Source organism: Lytechinus variegatus, chromosome 3, assembly GCF_018143015.1.
Source record: "Lytechinus variegatus isolate NC3 chromosome 3, Lvar_3.0, whole genome shotgun sequence".
Lineage (NCBI taxonomy): Eukaryota > Metazoa > Echinodermata > Echinoidea > Temnopleuroida > Toxopneustidae > Lytechinus > Lytechinus variegatus.
Window position 1 is genome coordinate 32293971 of NC_054742.1, and position 20356 is coordinate 32314326.

The window sequence follows — 20356 nt, forward strand, 5'->3', positions numbered from 1 at the left end:
TTTGTATCTATACGTATATATAAAACAAAGTAATGTTAATCGATACACGGCTGGTGTGTTGATTATCATATCATTCAATTAGTCTTGACCCCGGTTTTTGCCATGCTTGATGTGTTTCCCTTTTGGCCTTGCTTTTATTGTAATTTCAAATATAGACTTATATATTGGTGTATATTCAGGGTCGTAGTCTTTCTTTAGGGGCGTCCTTTTCAAGCCTTCAGTGTGCTCTCCCAAGCAATGATTGTTTATTGTTATTTTACCGTGAAATATTGTCAACATATTTCATATATGATCAATTTTGCAGAATCAATCAATCAATTGCAAAAACTCGCATTTATTTGGTCAATCCAATTCAATGCAATTCAGCATTTATTTCCAATCAATAAAATATGAATAAAAATAAGTTGATGCCATGATCATGTACAGACAAAAAGACAATAAAATGAAGACATATCATTAACTACAGACGAAAGTGATAAAGCATTGTTGTCAGATCATTGAAAGTTTTATAACTTGAAACAAGACGAAAGATAAAAGATGATGGGAAACAGGAATGTAAGCCAGGAGAAGGCTTATTAAAACGCACACACTCAAAGTAAATTGATTCTAAAAATAAATGTGATAAGGGTGCGGCAAGTATCAAGTTTTAAAAAGAATAAAAGCAAAGACAAACAACAAATTAAAATACAGAAACAAACTAACAAAAAAAAGACATCAACAAAGACATAAAGCAAACTTAATGGAAATTTATAGTACGATGCAGTTTATCTTATATTGCTTTTTGAAAATATTATGAAAGCTATTTTGAGACCAGTGTGATTTTGCTGGGGTCTTTTTTTTTTGGGGGGGGGGTATCATCACTATGCTTATGATGATTGAACTGAAGATTTTTATTTCTCGAATGTGAAAAACTAAATATGAAAAACATGTGCCGGTACCGTAACATTGTTTGTAGGGCCTTCAGAAAGAAAGTTAGATCGACTAAATATTTTATCTTATCATATCACGCTCATCTATTGGAGGATACTTCAAATCAAGGAGACTTCAATCTTGAAAATGTGATTTTATTCGTGTTGAGCCAAACTTCAGTTCGAGCTAGCAGGGAATTGCGGTGTGGATCGACCCCAACCCCAATGGGGTAATCAACAGGGGTGCACTCGTGACAAGGCCAGCGCCCAACACCAAACTTGCGGTCGATCCATCCCCCGATGATCCATATCCATGATCCATATCCATCCTGCCGGAGCAGCGCGGCCGAGTCAGTCGTGTAGATCCCTCATATAGCTAGCTACGATACGGGGTAGCTTTCTCTCGAACTGGCCGGAAATGGGTGTAATTTAATGTCTACAATTAGCAGCATTTAATGCAATGGAGAGGCTTTCAGCTTATATTTTCATCGGTCTATTGAGCTGTATGCTGATTGAAAGTCATGTTTGTGTCCACAAACCACCGCAGCAAAACCAGGTAAGAAAACTAAGATCACAAAAAGATAAAGATTGTAGAGTTCGAGATATTCTGAGTTGTACCGGTACGGTACCCATATATTGAGAATTCTGTGAGCGAAAAAATGTAGACGAACATTGTGCAACTTCAAGTTCAGGGGAGTGTTTCATCAACATTTTTGTCTGATATGTTGTCAGATCTGACAAATTTTCTTGATATTGATGGGCTAAGAAGCACTGTTACTATGGCAACTGTCTGATAAAATGGGACTTGTCGGATAAAAGGTCTGAGTGACAAGTCCTTTCATTCATGAAACGCTCCCCTGAAATCTAAATTTAAAAAAAACCTGTCTCTTTGTTTAGGGATTCAAAAATTTTCATGTCCTCCCATTAGCATTGCTGTCAAATTTTATTATCATGGCTAGTTGAAAAAGAAAGATTCAGCCCTAGGCTAAAGTAAGGGGGACGGGACAACTCGGACCACGGGACATCTCGGACCGCGGGCCGAGTTGTCCCACCCAGTACGAGATTTTTTTTCCACAAGTTTGCGTCTATTTTTCCGTAATTTCGAAATTTCTTGTAAAGATTTTCTAGAGATATGGTCTGATGGTAATGTTCTTCACTTTCTATTACTTTTTTTTCGCTGAAATAAAAAAAAAGTGTAATTTTAGGCGTTTTTCGACAGCTCGCGATTCCCATAGGCGCGCGTGTATTAACTGTGTCGGTGCTCGGCTCGGCCCCGCTCAACAACTGACTTGATTTTGTGATCATTTCTCCTCAAAGTACCACTTTTATCGCAAAAGATGGACTTTGTTGTATTCCATTACCTCCATTTTCTCATCACAAGGATAAAATTTTGATCAAGTGTTTCACCTTTTTCTCTCTGGTCGCAAGAACGAACAACCGATGAACGGTCCGCTGCTCTTCATCGTAATTCTCCGTAGCTCGGCCGCCTAAACTGGCGGGGTGGTGCCGGGATTCAGACCGAATCCACAATGGAAGTGGGCGTGCACAGCAAAGAGCTGAGCTTGACTGAGTGAGAGAGAGTGAACTAGAGTTTGAAGCTTGGCAGTGTCGTATAGGCTCTGCCTTTTTTTGTAAATATATATTTTTCAATTCTTTCTATATTGATTTTCCCTGGTTTCGAGCTCTAAGATTGTAATGATATAATTATGCTTCAATTTCTTTGACTGAGTGTGACTATGGTGTGGATGTTTGAGTTGCTCAAAAATATTTTTACGTGGGTGGGGGCTCGGGGCGATTTCACTCTTGCCCCCGAAATGCGAAAAAAATATATTCGGGGTGTAGCTGTGTGGGCATGCCGGGCTGAGGCTAGCCTTCAATAATTTTTTTTTTTTTTTTTTTGGAGAGGGGGGGGGCTTAATTTTTCACTTTAAATTGATCATTTTTAGGCCTTTTTTTCCATTTTATTTTTAATATTGAATTTCCGTGGTGTAGAGTTGAGTTTTAAGTTGCAATAATCAATATGCTTTAATTTCTTTGACTTTGAATGTGACTGTGGTGTGGATGTTTGAGTCGAACAAAAAATACTTTTACGTGGGTGGGGGCTCGGGGCGATTTCACTCCTGCCCCCTAAATGCGAAAACTATTCGGGATGTAGCTGTGTGGGCATGCCGGGCTGAGGGTAGCCCTCAATAAAAAAAAATTTTTTTGGGGGGGCTTAATTTTTCACTTTAAATTTATTATTTTTAGGCCTATTTTTTGTACATTCTATTTTTCATATTGAGTTTCCCTGGTGTAGAAAGTTGAGTTTTAAGTTGCAATAATTAATATGCTTCAGTTTCTTTGATTTTGAGTGTGACTGTGGTGTGGATGTTTGAGCCGAACAAAAAATATGTGGATGGGGGCTCCGAGCATTTTCACTCCTGCCCCCGAAATGTGAAAATGTTCTAGGTGTATCTGTGTGGGCATGCCAATTTCATTTTTAATTTTTATATTGAGTTTCCTTTGTGTAGAGAGCAGAGTTTTGGATATAGGGTAAAAGGGACGACGATGTGAGGGATGGCGATGATAGCATACCGGCGATAACGAGGGGTGGGCAATGATGAGAGGGACAAAGGGAAAGAGATGGAGATGAGGATGTGAGGGATGGCGATGATAAGGGGTGGGCCTTGATGATGAGAGGGAAGAGGAGGTGCATGAAGGATATAAATAAGAGAGATGATGATGATGACTCTTGATAAGAGGGGTGCATGAGATGGTGAGAAGGACGAGGATGTGAGGGATGATTATGGGAGGAAATCGGGGGGGGGGGGGGACGTGTCCCCCTACCAAAAATAGGGGGACACAATACCAAATGTCCACCCTACTATTTTTCTTCATGGAGAACAAAATAATGAATCATTCACAATTGAAATGATACATGTGTTTAGGACTAAATGACCTTTATTATTGAAAACCCCCTCTTTTTTCTTGTCAATTGTTTTGGGGTTAAAAATTACCCTACATTTGGGCGATAACCTTTTTTTAAATGTTTGTCAAATTTTGCAGCCTGTGGTCCCCTCTACCTTTGCGGACAGTTTTGCGCCCAAGGGGATGATGATAGGGACGAGGATGATGGGGAGGGATGGGGATAACGTGATTAGCCGGCAGAGATAGATTTAAGAAGAAAAATCCATCCCACGAATGCCGCCATGTAGATTCCGTCCCACATAACCCAAAAATATGGCTTGATTTTTGTTCAAAATCATGTCATGTGATGAAAAATCATATTAGGCCCTACAAGTATTTTGGTTACATTGAAAGAAAATAGGGGTAATCCTTTTTTCCAATTATAAATAAATTAAATTCTTCATTCAATATAAATGACGAATTTATGATTTTAAATTTAATTTCTTTTACATAGCATGTGGTTTTTCTTTTTGATTAAATTCATTTTATTGCTTTATTTTTCATCACTGTGCATGTCATGATTTTTGTCTCACCTGGATGGCAGAGTGAGACTATAGGCGCCGCTTTTCCGACGGCAGCATCAACATCAAATCTTAATGCTGTCATTTAATAACCGAAGGTTATTAAATGACAGCATAACTTATATCACTGAACATCCTGCAGCGAGTTCCAGGTCACATTATCAAGGTCAAGGGTCATGTAAGGTCAATGAACTTTGGCCACATTGGGGGTATTTGTTGAATTACCATCATATCTCTGTAAGTGTATTGGTATATTTCATAAGACATGGAAATAAGAGTAACCCAGTATCACTGAACATCTTGTGCGAGTTGTATAATAGTAGTTTTCAAAGTCAGCACTATACTGTTATATTGAATCACGTGATGCAGGTGAGACCGCCAGAGGCATTCCACTTGTTTTATTGTAGAGACTATACTCTTTCTCGAGAAAAAGAAATAATAAATAAATCATTTAAAGGGATGCTCCGGGATGAAAATATTTATATATGAATAATGTAGACATAGCAACATTCACATATCAAAGTGCTTATTTCATAAAAATCTGATAACAAATAGCGGGGTTATATTGAATTCAACTTTAAAAAATTAATCTAATTTCACATAATAAAATACAAAGAACAAGTGAGGATATGACATCATGTATGAGGTTGCTGATTAAATATCCATGAAGAAACGCCAGACCTGTTTCACCAGAAAAATACATACATTCTTTAAAATGCAGCGATAGATAATATTGTTTTTCCTTATCCGATTTTGATCAAATTTTTATTGTTTCTTTGCTCAAATCATATCATTATCAGCCTCGGGTTCCCCATTGTCACTTATATATAGCTCATTAATCTTGCCACAATTTGGTCCAGTTGTTCAAATTATCTAGTAAATACAATATATTTTATTAATTGCAGAAGCTTGTCTTAAGAGTCATTGAGAAGGTGATCATACCTGCAACTTGCATGATTAATGTAAATATATACCAAAAGTCAACAATTTTCTAACTGGTACACCTTAAATGATTTCATCCATACATGATACAAGGAACTAGAAAATGTAGATTGGAAAACAACACTAGGGCAACTTAGTGTTAGATACAAAGTTCACTTTCTAGAATGGGTGAAACAAAAACAACATCACTCCAAAGGAACTGCAAAAATTATTTGATAAAAGCAAACCCTCTTCATAGTTGCTATTTGCAATATTGTATTGACGACTCTTCTCCTGTTTTTAAAACCCAGACAAGAATGACTTGTTGTTACCCCCCCCCCCCCCTCCTTGTACCTGTCATTTCTTTGTATTTTCCCTCTTTTTCTTTGTTTTTTTTCTATTGATCGATGTTTCATTGTTGAGTATTGTCTTTTTTTATTCCAGTAATAGAATATGAATTTAATTGAAATGAGAGTGATGAACATAATGAGAAAGGGAGACAATGATAAGATAAGAATGGAGATAAAATATGATTTGAAAATATTACAATTTACAGAATATAACATATTATTTTCTATTTATTCAAAGTTCATAATTCATTTTTTATTCAGGTTTGCATTTTAAATTCAAACAAGTTAATTAGGTGATGCATTTTGGAACAATACTAAATTAAATACATTTTACTTGAATAAACAATAATTGGTAAAAATGCAAAACATAAAACTTATTTAATTTGGTATTCTTTCCTCCTGTAAAAATTAAAACTTAATAATATGGACATAAGTTCTAGTGGCGAATCGAGGGAGGGGGTACATTCGCCCCCCTTAAAAAGTACTGAAAAGGCAACTTACAACATTTTTTTCTTTTTTTTTTTGCTTGTCAAATTTTTCCTGAGAAAAAATTACTGTGATTTGGCAGTAAAGACCTTTTGTCAAAAATTCCTAGACAAAATGCCCCCCGGCCCTGTAGGGAAATTTTGGATCCGGCCCTGATTATATTTCAAACGGGAATAAGACTTAGTGGCCTAAAGTAAATCAGTTTTATTTTAAATCCTGTAAAAAATACAAATAATTAATTTAATTAAAAATCAAGCCCCCAAATAAAACACTTTTTTTAATTGATGGCTACCCTCAGCCTGACATGCCCACACAGATACACTTAGATCATTTTCATATTTCGGAGGCAGAGTGAAATCGCCCTGAGCCACCACCCTAGCTCGTAAAAGTATTTTGTTCGACTCAAAACATCCACACCACGGTCACACTCAAAGTCAAAGAAATTGAAGCATATTAATTATTGCAACTTAAAAGTCAACTCTCTACACCAGGGAAACTCAATATGAAAAATAGAATGTACAAAAAATAGGCCTAAAAATAATGAATTTAAAGTGAAAAAATTAAGCCCCCCCCAAATAAAAAAAAAAATTTTATTGAGGGTTACCCTCAGCCCAGCATGCCCACACAGCTACCGAATATTTTTCGCATTTAAGGGGCAGGAGTGAAATCGCCCCGAGCCCCCACCCACGTAAAGGTATTTTTTGTTCGACTCAAACATCCACACCACAGTCACATTCAAAGTCAAAGAAATTAAAGCATATTGATTATTGCAACTTAAAACTCAACTCTACACCACGGAAATTCAATATTAAAAATAAAATGGAAAAAAAAGGCCTAAAAATGATCAATTTAAAGTGAAAAATTAAGCCCCCCCCCCTCTCCAAAAAAAAAAAAAAAAAATTATTGATGGCTAGCCTCAGCCCGGCATGCCCACACAGCTACACCCCGAATATATTTTTTTCGCATTTCGGGGGCAAGAGTGAAATCGCCCCGAGCCCCCACCCACGTAAAAATATTTTTGAGCAACTCAAACATCCACACCATAGTCACACTCAGTCAAAGAAATTGAAGCATAATTATATCATTACAATCTTAGAGCTCGAAACCAGGGAAAATCAATATAGAAAGAATTGAAAAATATATATTTACAAAAAAAGGCAGAGCCTATACGACACTGCCAAGCTTCAAACTCTAGTTCACTCTCTCTCACTCAGTCAAGCTCAGCTCTTTGCTGTGCACGCCCACTTCCATTGTGGATTCGGTCTGAATCCCGGCACCACCCCGCCAGTTTAGGCGGCCGAGGTACGGAGAATTACGATGAAGAGCAGCGGACCGTTCATCGGTTGTTCGTTCTTGCGACCAGAGAGAAAAAGGTGAAAAACTTGATCAAAATCGTGCAAATACACCAAATTTTATCCTTGTGATGAGAAAATGGAGGTAATGGAATACAACAAAGTCCATCTTTTGCGATAAAAGTGGTACTTTGAGGAGAAATGATCACAAAATCAAGTCAGTTATTGAGCGGGGCCGAGCCGAGCACCGACACAGTTAATACACGCGCGCCTATGGGAATCGCGAGCTGTCGAAAAACGCCTAAAATTACACTTTTTTTTTATTTCAGCGAAAAAAAAGTAATAGAAAGTGAAGAACATTACCATCAGACCATATCTCTAGAAAATCTTTACAAGAAATTTCGAAATTACGGAAAAATAGACGCAAACTTGTGGAAAAAAAATCTCGTACTGGGTGGGACAACTCGGCCCGCGGTCCGAGATGTCCCGTGGTCCGAGTTGTCCCTGATTCAAAGTAAGACACCTATCTTGCAATCAGCATGATTGGCCAATGTCTCATTAATTTAAGATAGTTAAGAAATAAGAGAGTACAATTATAGCTTGCCACCAACAAATGGCAATAAGTTTAGATGCAAATAGATCTGTTTCTTTTTTTCTATGAATAATTGATAGACTGTAGACAAAGATTTGTGCGACTCATCATTTTGGAATTTTACACTGATTTATTAAAGTTCATGATTGTTAGAAGTTTTTTTTTCAGTTCAGCAAGTTAACTTCTTAATCTTGGTGCTACAATGTACATGTACTCACTTATGTTGTTGTTATTCATTGTGGGTCGTTTCCACTTACACTAATGCAGGGTTCGTGCCACTTGCGTAATTGATCGTAGGCCTACTATCAGCTTGAATGTCCACTTTTTCCATTTTCTTTTCTCTTTTTGTAAATGAATCTCAGATCTGAAATTTATATTTGTTTAACTCAACTTCCAATTCAATTCTGTAATCTATTCCACAGATTGAAAAGAAAAATACAAAAGTGGAAGTAGAAACATAAAATAAAGAAAGGAAGAAGGAGGTTGGACATTGTGAGAGCCAGTGGTGTACCGTGGGTCATGGCATGGGGGGGCACCAGCAAAAACGGAGCGCGCAGAGCACGCTCTGTTGTCAGGTATACTGACCTAATAGAGATATTTTAAGGACATGCAGTGCCATTAAAGGGATATGTATCTCACTGATTAAATAATGTGAGCCCGAAGCGCGAGCTGAAAATTTTTATATTCAGAGCTAAAAAGGGACATTATAAGCAATTTTTTTTGTAATCATGATACGTAACTGTCTCGCTAAACAAACAATGCAAGCGCGAAGCGCGAGCTAAAATTTTTTAAGGACAATACTTGAGAATCCATTAAGAGTATAAATATCTCACCAGTCTTTTGTAGTCATTGTAATCATGATTATCATATGCATCTTACTAATCAAATACTGCAAGCGCGATGCGCGAGCTGAAAATTTAGGAAATTCAGACCTGAAGAGGGGCATTCTAAGGCTTGTTTGTAGGAATTCCCTAAGACCGTACGCATTTCACTAACCAAATGATGTGAGCGAGAAACATGAGCTGAAATTTTTGTATATATTGATCCCAAACATGGATAATTTAAGGACTTTTTTTAGGAATCCATTAAGAGTATGTTACATATCTCACCATAGTCATGTAATGCGAGTGCCAAGTGCTTGCTGATTTTGTTAGAACTACATCTAAACATTTGAAGTACTTTTTGAAGTCATTGTAATCATGATTATCTACCCATCTCGCTAATCAAATATTGCGAGCGCGAAGCGCATGCTGAAAATTTATGAAATTCAGACCTGGGCATTCTAAGGCTTGTGAAGAGCAGAAATCTCACCGATCCACTAATGCGAACGTTAGCACGGAAGGAAATGTTTTATATTAAGACCTTAAAGGTCAAGTCCACCTCAGAAAAATAATGATTTGAATCAATAGAGAAAATCAGACAAGCACAATGTTGAAGATTTCATCAAAATCGGATGTAAAATAAGAAAGTTATGACATTTCAAAGTTTTGCTTATTTTTAACAAAATAGTTATATGAACGAGCCAGTTACATCCAAATGAGAGAGTCGATGATGTCACTCACTCACTATTTCTTTTGTTTTTTATTGTTTGAATGATACAATATTTCAATTTTTACGAATTTGACGATTAGGACCTCCTTGCCTCAAGCACAAAATGTTAAAATAATGGAATTCCACCTGTTCAGGGAGGAATGAAACTTCATTTCACATGACAATGACGAGAAATTCAAAATATTTCATAATTCAAACAATAAAAAACAAAAGAAATAGTGAGTGAGTGACATCATCGACTCTCTCATTTGGATGTAACTGGCTCGTTCATATAACCATTTTGTTAAAAATAAGCGAAACTTTGAAATGTCATAACTTTCTTATTTTACATCCGATTTTGATGAAATTTTCAGTGTTATGCTTGTTGAATTTTTCTCTTTTTATTCAAATCAAGTTTTTCTTAGGGTGGACTTGTCCTTTAAAATAGGGCAATCACTTTAAGTAGTCATCACTACATAAAACAATAACAACTCGAATTGCGAGGAAATATATTTGTTGTATATTGATTTGAAAACAGTCTATGCGAGCACCAGGAACAACAGATACAATGAAGCAAATAATGTTTCATAGAGTTATGAAAAAATGCTTCTTATGTAACATAACATATTATAATGAACAATAATTTCTTCTTTCCCCACTCCGTTTCTCTTCCTTTTTCCCTCTTTTTCTCCTTTTCCCTGTTTTTTTTTTTTTTTGCCAGCCGATTAGGGGGTCACGTGCCCCCCATGCCCCCCGGAGTTATGCCACTGGTGAGAGCTATACATGTAGGTCTACATGTATTTGTGTCTTCCTTTATCACTTTGGCACATTTTTCAAGTTTTTATATGGAACTACATTTACTCTGATGTATACTTATTGTTATACTAGACTATCTAGAGTACCTGTATATTTCACTTCTTTGTTTTTGACAGGAAATGAAGCCACGTTCACCTCTGTTCATTCTCTAAATTTCAAATCAATCTGAAATATACAACGTTGCTTGTTAGTTTGTGTCATGTACTTGCAAAGTGAAAATTTAGATCTAATTTTAAGTTGTTAGTACACTCAATATAACTTCATGTAATGAATTAAATCACAATAAAAGATTAAACTGCGGGTCGGGGTGTAAATCTCCAGTATGTTTTTTTTTTTTTAATAGATGAAAAATCGAAAATTGAAACAGTAGACTTTTTTTTTTAATTTATCACTTCGTTTTACATGTATGTTTGAAAATTGAGAAATTGTTAAGTGAAATACACATCAAATTATTTATTATCTTATTTTTCACTTAATTCTGTGTATACATCTTTACATGTAGGTAAAATATGGAGTTCATCTTCCCCGGTCAAGTCATCGAGGTGAAAGGAGTACAACCCATAAACTCAGTGTTCATGTGGAATATGACATTTCAATTGATGCACTTTCAATCAGAGAATCATCATTAATTAAGGTTGGTTCAGTGATTTGGCATGTTCTGACTGATGTCTGAACTCTATAGGAAGCAATTATGTGTAATTACACACACCTTGTTTCTTTTGGTGCATGTACACAGTACATGTATACAGAACAAGTCTCACCTGCATTATGCAGTCAACAGTGCTGACTTTGATAAAATGATAAAGTATTTTGTTCACTGATCCTAAATGACATTTGACCCTGATTGTGTGACCAAATACTTGTGCAAGATGATCAGCGATATTTGATTACCCTTACATGTATGCACACATATACATGTAGATCCATAAACTTCCAAAGTTATGATGGCAATTCAACATATACCCTCAACACAGCCAAAGTTCATTGACCTTGGTCATGTGAGCTGAAACTTGCGCAGAATGTTCATTCATTCATGATTATTAGATCCATATACTTTCAGAGTTATAGTATTTTAAAAACTTAACCTTGGTTAAGATTTCGTTTTGATTCCCCTAACATAACTTAAGTTCATTGGCCCTAAATGACCTTTGACCATGGTCATGTGACCTGAAACTCACAAAGGATGTTCAGTGATACTTGATTACTCTCATGTCCAAGTTTCATGAAACAGATCCATAAACTTTCAAAGTTATGGAAATCAACAAATATCCCCAACATGGCCTAAGTTCATAGACCCTGAATGACCTTTGACCTTGGTCATGTGACCTGAAACTCAGGCGGATGTTCAGTAATACTTGATTACCATTATTTCCAAGTTTCATGAATTAGACCCATATACTGTCTAAGTTGATGATGACATTTCAAAACTTAACCTTTGGTTAAGACTTGGTGTTGATGCCACCGCCACCACCGCCCTCGGACAAGTGGGGCCTATAGTCTCGCTCTGCTATGCAGGCGAGACAAAAATGCACCTTTGAAAACAGTGTGAACAAAAGTTTTTCTTAGCATGTTAAGCAGATGGACAGTTGAATTTTATTATTTTCAATCATTGTGGAAAGATTTTGATTAAGAAATTATTTCATACTTTTGCTTTAGTAGACCAGCCAAAACAAATTTTTATACTTTGGATGGCAAAATTTGTTAATGCTTGCTAATGTTTGGCATCCCAGCTAAAAGTCTTGCAAAAATACCCAGAAATAGCTTACTGCTGGATGCCAATGGCACTTTTGCATGGAAGTGTAATTTTTCGCACAAAATCTGAAAGAATGTCAATAATCACGCATTTTGATATTTTGACAGAATATGTAAACATTTTTATTATGTTTGATATGCGATTCTTTTTATTTGGATTTTCAGTGTCATAAATATACATTTCAAATTTGAATATTACACACACACACATATATGCTGTGAAACATAAAACCATGATTTCCTTAAATAAAAGTTTGTGAAAAGTATCAATAGTTTGAAGTTTTTTTACACTCTTAAATTCTTTGATTTAAATTTTTTTATCCATTGAATGTATAGTAAATGTGATAATGCCACAAATATTAAAATAATTTTCAAGTAAGTTGGAAAATAACTCATTTTATGCCATCCGAAAGGAGACAATGTATTTTACAATGTGCGCATTTTGAATGATAAATTGAACATACCCAAGGCTCGACATTAGCGGTGGCCCGGGGCCACCAAAAATTCATCTCGGGCAACCATTATTGAAAAAATGTTAAGTTTTGGTGGCCCGAATCGGGCAACCAATAATTTTCAAAGTAGCGCAATTTTTCTCCCGATTTTGCATGTGTTTATCAACTTTCTACAGTTCAAATTGCAAGCCAATTCGTCATGCGCCTTTTTTGTTAATCTACACACAAATACACACAAAGATTGCATAGTCATGACAGTACGTAGGCCTACCGCTAGCATACAGTAACTATTATTCAGCCGGCCGCGCCGGCTGTCTGGCTGAGCTTTGTGTGCATGAAACCACTGCAGCTAGCTAGCTGTGCACGAGCAGACTATTCAGACTCAGGGAGCTGCGATACGAAATGTTACTGCTAAGAAACCTTCCCCAGAACTCTGAAAATCTACGTCAAAGTCACATTTTACACCAATGAAATGCCCTTCTACAGTCCGTATTACTGAAACCTGATTATCTGCAAGCATTAAAAGGAGGAATTATGACCTCTCTTTTGACTCAAAAAGACCGATTTCCAAATGCATTAATACACATAAAACACATAGGTGAGTACATCAGAGTCCCATATGTGCATTTGTATGTATGTTGATATTTGGTTTATTTCGAAGCTGTGTCTCTTCTAGCCAAAAATAAACAGGCAGCTTCTTTCTTTCTTGTTTACAAATGACTTCTTCAACCACTCTTAAGGAAGTAAATACTTTGGGAAGGGATTTCATTGATATGAAATGTGAATTTTTCCATCATTTTGTCAAATATAGGGAAGGAATTTTCTCACTTTTTTTTGCCGTTTTCTCATTTTTTTTCTTTCATTTTTTTTACAGTGATTAAACCATTTATACCCCTTCCCATTGAATATGCCTGATTAAAGAACATGTTTCTACTGAATAATAATAATAATTTTCCCCATTTTTTGATAATTTTGTCTTATTCATCTTTCTTACATTTTCTTTTGTTTTTTCTCAAATGTTTTTTTTCCTGTTCTTTGTTTTTTCTTTCTTCATTTTTTCTTTTGTTTTATTTCACTTATTCATTTTTTAAAATTTTTGATTTCTTTTTTCAGTATACTATTCTGAAATGATTTTTGTTTATTTCCCCCTTTTACACATTGTTCTAGTTCTGCAGCATATTTTTCTGTGATTTTCTCCTGCTATAATATGCTGGAAAAGAGAAAATAAACTGGATTTGGGGCCTGCATAATCTAGGTTTTATGATCAAAAAGGAAGAAAGGAAAAATAATTGTTTTGTAAATCTATTTGAGTTTGCTATATGCACTATTTACTTTTCTACCATTATGAGTGTGTGTCGATACGGAGATTAAGAGTCCACAACCTGGGAACAATACAATTCTTTTATTCTCTTTCAATCATTTCATATTTACAATGATAGAACAATTTATACCTGTATATTACCACAAAATAAGCAAAGTAAAATAACAGCAAGCACGATTTACATACAACTATGTACAAAGAATAGTAGTACGTGTTAGTGACTGCAGAATATTTCAATTTGTTTTATTCATTTTAAATTAATGTTTTTCTTTATATCTTTCGGGCCACCAAACTTTACAAATGGGCCACCAAAAAAAAATATTTGAAGGTTTTGGTGGCCCGAATGGGCCACCACCAAGAAAAGTTAATGTGGAGCCTTGACATACCATACATTATATACATGATTACATCCCAGCTTAAATTCTTGCGGATATACTGAGGAATAACATCTGGGCTGATTCTAAGTGCACTTTTACGTGAAAGTACAATTTTTAGCATAAAATCTGAAGCGTTCAAGTTTCAAATCATAACTACATTTCAAATTGGAATATTGCACACACATATATGGCACTATAAAACATAAAATCGTGATTTACTCAAAATAAAAGTTTATGAAAAATATATTAATTCAATTTCTTTTACAACTTGAATTCTTCAATTTAAATGCGTTAATCTATTGAATATATATCAGTCATCCTAATGTCACAAATATTAAAGAAATTGTCAGGTAAGATGTAAGATATATCATTGTATGTTATGCGAAAGGGGACATGCATAATTTATCAGGTGAGCACAATTTTTTTACTGGGGTGCTGATGTAAAAATGACGAGCAGAGGTTATACATGTATCTCTTTTAAAATGCTGTTTAACTATTACCAATGCTTCGAACACACCGATCATACTCCTGGCTGAAAATAGTTAACTTTTTGTAAATCAAAGTAAAAACTAAAATTTCACTGCGCAAAATGCATGTGGCATAATCTGATGATAAAAAAGTTATTGATTTTTTTACTTAGCATTGTGAAAACAATTATATGTACGGGCATCATAATATATAGGTGGGCTCATGATGTCATGTTCCTACATTCTTTTTTTTATGTTGCATGAAATTCAATTTAAATTTTCATACAATCGCCAATAGGGAGGAGCAGAAAAATAAATTTCTCTACTTCCCCTCTGTAATCATGATAAAGGATAAGTATCGACCTAGATAAATTATGCGAGCGTGGCCTGAGAAATTTTGATATTCCGATTGGGGAAATTTAACAGGAAAAAAGATCACACCTTTTCAATGATGTAAGCTCAAAGTGCATGCTATCTGAAACTATTTGATATTCTGATGTAGGACTATTTATAGGAATTCATGAAAAAAAAAATATCTCATTAATGAATTGGCCTAATGAGAGTGCAATCTCTAAGTATATGTTCAGGCCTGAAAATGGACATTTACATGTTCAAAGTACCTCTTGTAATCCTGAACAGAATGTGTGTGTTTATGAATATTTTTAACTATTAATACGCGTGCGAAATGCGAGTCAAAATTTTCTATAAACTATAAAAATGAAAAGGGGATTTTAAGTAGTTTTAAGAATGAACATAGTACATGTTAAATGCGAGCACACAGAGTTATGAGTTTTGACAATTAGACCTGAAAAGAAATTGATCCAATGGTTGACAGAACCTAGCTGCTTCACCAAATAAATTGGCCTAGTCGTGTAAGTAAAATTTTCAACCCACTGCAAGAGAGATCATATAAGTTTAAACACAAAGTGGATTATATAATCGCCTTCACATTTTTTTACAGTCGCTTCCAACTTCCAAAATAGTGAGTCAGAAATAGCCCGTTTCTGGTGTATCATTACACTTTATCCATTAAAATAACCTAAAGTGTCTAGCAAATGAATTTGTACGTTTTCATTGCAGATGGCCATTCAAAATTTGCAATTATGAGGGCCATCTTTGATTTTTTATGGAAAAAATAACTTTTTAACAAAATACCATGTATATTTTTAATATTACTCGATATTGCTCTAAAATGATACCAATATTCCTGTGACAAGAGATTTCTCTTGTCACTGGCACACTACTGAATTGCTTCTTGGACTTTACTTGTTGGAATATCAATGCCTTTGCACTCTACCGTGTCTACTGCAATTACTTAAATAATTGCAATTCTCAATATAAGGAAAACTGAACAATTACAGGACTCTTTGCTCTGATTGTAAGCTCAGACACCAATGATGATAATATTTCGCTATGAACTTATGAATTTTGGGTGCATGGTACCGTTAAAATTTTTTGTAAAATGTGGATTTAACTGAATTGGTTTTCACAATGATCAAGTACTTTGTTTGCAACCACTTTCTGTTCTTCAGATTTTGAGTGTTGTCAATCATGAGCCTACGGCCACAACAGGAATTATTTGTTTGTGTGTTGTTTTCAAAAACAATAACCGCTGGTGTTAAAAGAGGATGGTCATACCAAGCATTATAGTTTATACATTATAGCGTGTCCCACAAAAATGGCGCTTAAATTGAGTATAATGTGAAAGTAGTAAATCCTATTGTATATAATTTATGTAATCGTAGATTAGGATTACTAAGCTCATGTGTAGTGCCCGACAGGATTATGTGTACATGGGGCTGGAAATATTCCGTTTTCAAAACAATCGGTACCAAAGATATTCTGTACTTGATTCGAGTGTTTATTCTATTTTAGTTAAAATGATAGCTCAAGGTGGTGATACAAAATTTCAACACAGAATTTTGAAATTCATTAAATATGCTAATTTATATTTTCAAAACTAACAAAAATTACTTACATGTATTTATTTGTTGATTGATTTTGATTATTTTTGTTCCATCTTAGAGCTACATGTACATGAGGTTCACTAAGGTTATATACGGAGTTAAGTAATTTTGACTAGAAAGTTATTTATGCTTAATTTATATGAAATTTATTCATAGATCACAAAAAATGCTTCTATGTCATTTCTTCATCAATTTCAATTCTATATCCTCAATTTATGTCACCAATATAATTCACTACAATGTCAACTGGACTGAAATTAAAATTTGGTTAAATTTTGTTGCGAGATGCCAGATGAGCTCCACATCATTGATGTGCTAGTTTACATCTTTTCACATTTCACGCTAAAATGACACTTTCTACAGGCCGTACGCTATCCCTGGGTATTTAGCCAGACTTATGGCTGGGATGCCAAGCATTAACAAATTTTGCCGACGAATCCTTATCTAGAGCCCTTTTAGATGTTTGGCCAGTCTACTATATAAAAGCATTAATCAATTTCATGAGTTTTTGTCTGGGGTTGTCATGTTTCAAGCAATCTACTTGGACAATCCCTCTTGCAGATAGATCCAAACCATTGTTTGGTTGTTCATAAACTACTAGTATTGTCATTAAAGGCCACATTAAATATTAATTGATCAATAACAAGTTACCAAACAATGATGGTCATACATTTATTTCTATTTGAAAAAGAAAAGAATTATCATCAAAATGGAATAATGTTGATTTTTATTCTACACATGTTTTCCTTTTCAAAAGATAATTGTATTAATACCATCATGTATTACATTTGATGATATATTCCAGAGACTTTTGCCGGAAGCCCTAGATTTTTTGTCAAACCTGCTAAGTGTAAAACAGAGTCTTTCAACAGTTCTACTCAACAGGTAAATTCTTGTCAGCAAAGATATTTCTTATGAGGTTTTGATTATCCTTTGCTGTAAGAATGTTATCATATTCTCTACTGTAAAAAATAATGCAAGATTTATTTGAAGAGGTTAAAGTAACAATGGTTGTTTATTACCTGAAAATATAACTTTGTTGTGATAATTGAAGAACCATTTGAGTGATCAATTTCAAGCATATTTAATGCATACATATCTGAGTAAGGAAAAATATAGATCTTTGTTTGCTTTAACCTTAACAACCTTCATAAAGATGTGCAGCTTTCATTTTTTCAAGTTCAAATTTAACCCCATAAATTAAAATGTAATGACCAACCTTAATTTTCTTAGTTATCTATATTGATTTGTATATTTTTTTACATAAAAATTATAAAATTTGGCAAATGTTTTGCTAGAACATCAGCTATGATGTAAGCAGAAGACATCTGTGCCTGAACAACGTCAATCTTCTTATAAAATATATCTTTTTTCATATGATGTATAGGAAAAAAATCTGACTGACAGACGATGTCTATTATATTGTGGCTTAAATTGTTTATCAATCTGTTGCAGACAATGTGCTGGAGAACATTATATCAAGAAAGCTGATGGTCATGAATACTGTATCGGAGGATGTGATGATTATACAATGTGTGGACCTGTAACAATACCTCATCAACATTTACAGGTAATTTCTAGGACATCTTTGGCATGCAAAACTGTACGATCAATTACACTTCACAGGTTTGTTGATACAATTCTTCTCTTTCCCCTCTTCTAAATAGAGAGTGAGAAAATGAAGGCTGTGCACAGCCACTTTACATTCTATCACCAACAAATGAATGAGTGAGTAAAAGGCAGACTAACTTGACAGATTGACTGAATGGAGTTATTGAGTGAGCGAGTGGGTAAATGAAAGAAAGAATGAATTAATCAATGAATAAACAAGTAAATGAATAAATAGACAAAGTGATGATTAATTAAGAAAAAAATAATTAGTTCTCCATTATCCTGAAGGCAACAAGAACAAACTTGTAAAAACGTCCACTTCGGGTGGTCCTTTTCAGGACTAACATATGCCTGCGTAAGAATGCATGGTATACATGTACCATGAAACCAATACACTCTTCTTATTTGCCATGAAAACCTTCAAAATTTCAAAAGAATATATTAATTTCAAGAATTAAACTTGAATTGGAGATTATGTATTTTTGTATTTTTTTTAATAGTGATACTCAGTTGATTTGTCTTCACCAGAAAGGATTTTCTGGACCCAGATATATGTTTAAATGTTGTTTTATGGTTTTTTTTATACCATCTTATGGATGGTCAGTTAAGGTAATGGTGTGTTTGGTATGTTGATTTATTTTCCCTAAAATTTTTCTGAAATTTCATTTTTCAACCCACATGTACAATTATTATTTTCAACTTTTTTTCATATTCCATTTTAGATATGTTATGCATGCAATGCAGACCAGACAGACTGTGGTCCAGTTGGTAACACCAGTGCAGCAGGTGTAGGAATCAGTTATACCGATTTCATTCTTTATGTCAGTGCAGTGGCAACTTATGACTGTGCAGGAGCTGATATGAGTGCTCATGCTTCCTACTGCCAGCTAGAGGCTGAAATGGACAGGTGAGATGAGATGAATTGGGTAATAGAAATTAACATTTCTGAGAGTAAGATTACTAACCATATGAATCATATGAAGTAAATACAGAGTGTGTTTATTAGATTGAAATTTCACCACTTTAGTTATAGTATCTAGTGTTTTTTGCTTGAAGTTCAGAGTTAGTCTCCAAACCTGCTAATCGAATTAGCAGATTGGTTCTATCTGGCTGTTTGTACATCACTCCACATTTAATAACTGAGCATTTATCAATAGTATTTTCTGTTTTTTTTTCTTTCTTTAAAAGCATATCTATTTCACGTTATCAATCTATTTCACCCTATCTTTCTATTTTTTGTCAATGTTCAAAGCTTTCTGCATATACAACAATGATTTGCATGTACATGTTTTCATGAAATGTGTATTCTTGTATTCACACACATATTTCAGGTTGTATCAATCTTTCTATACATCACTAGACCACAAGGATGTGTAAATTTAAAAGGCTGAAAGTGATGGAAATGAATGGAGTGAAATTAAGAAAGAAAAAAAAGAAGAAAATTTATCCAATCAAATGAGGAAAAATAACAAAATTCATGCTAATAAAGTTAAATTTTGATTCAATCATTATTCATTTACAATGTTTTCCTGATCTGACAATGAGGGAGCATAAATTTAGACTGCGCTCAATCAAGAATCCATCTCCTAAAGACAGCTATACAAGTGGTTCACCAAAACAATGCAAAACTTAAACATGTATCAAAACTTTGTAATTAATTTGCATCCAATATAGTTCTTATGTATACATTCATTTAAAAATTGTACTATTTTGAGCCTTGTGAATCCATTTACTGATTCTCTTATATTCTATTTCTACAGACCTATTGCTGGTTATATTAATCTTTGTCCTCATCATTTGGCCACAGAGCTGTCTAAACACTATACTCTACTTACTACCATTCAGCATGAAATAATCCATGCACTGGTAAGTTTATATCTCTTCAAATGATTATGTTTCAAAATAAGGAGCAAATCTGTTAAAAATTAAAGGACAAATCCACCCCAACAAAAACTTGATTTGAATAAAAAGAGAAAATTCAACAAGCATAACACTGAAAATTTCATCAAAATCGGATGTAAAATAAGAAAGTTGTGGCATTTTAAGG

General features: G+C 34.5%; 1 protein-coding gene across 1 annotated transcript in view; it reads left to right on the forward strand.

Annotated features, from left to right (window-relative positions):
* The first annotated feature begins 1261 nt into the window (after positions 1-1261).
* The window catches only part of LOC121410789 (leishmanolysin-like peptidase), a 31870-nt gene continuing 12775 nt past the window's right edge, over positions 1262-20356 (forward strand). The window contains exons 1-6 of the mRNA XM_041603102.1: positions 1262-1464; positions 10865-10996; positions 17504-17583; positions 18154-18268; positions 19032-19216; positions 20070-20175. Of these exons, the coding sequence (XP_041459036.1) occupies positions 1369-1464; positions 10865-10996; positions 17504-17583; positions 18154-18268; positions 19032-19216; positions 20070-20175 (714 nt within the window). The 5' untranslated portion in view covers positions 1262-1368. The remainder of the gene's footprint in view (positions 1465-10864; positions 10997-17503; positions 17584-18153; positions 18269-19031; positions 19217-20069; positions 20176-20356) is intronic.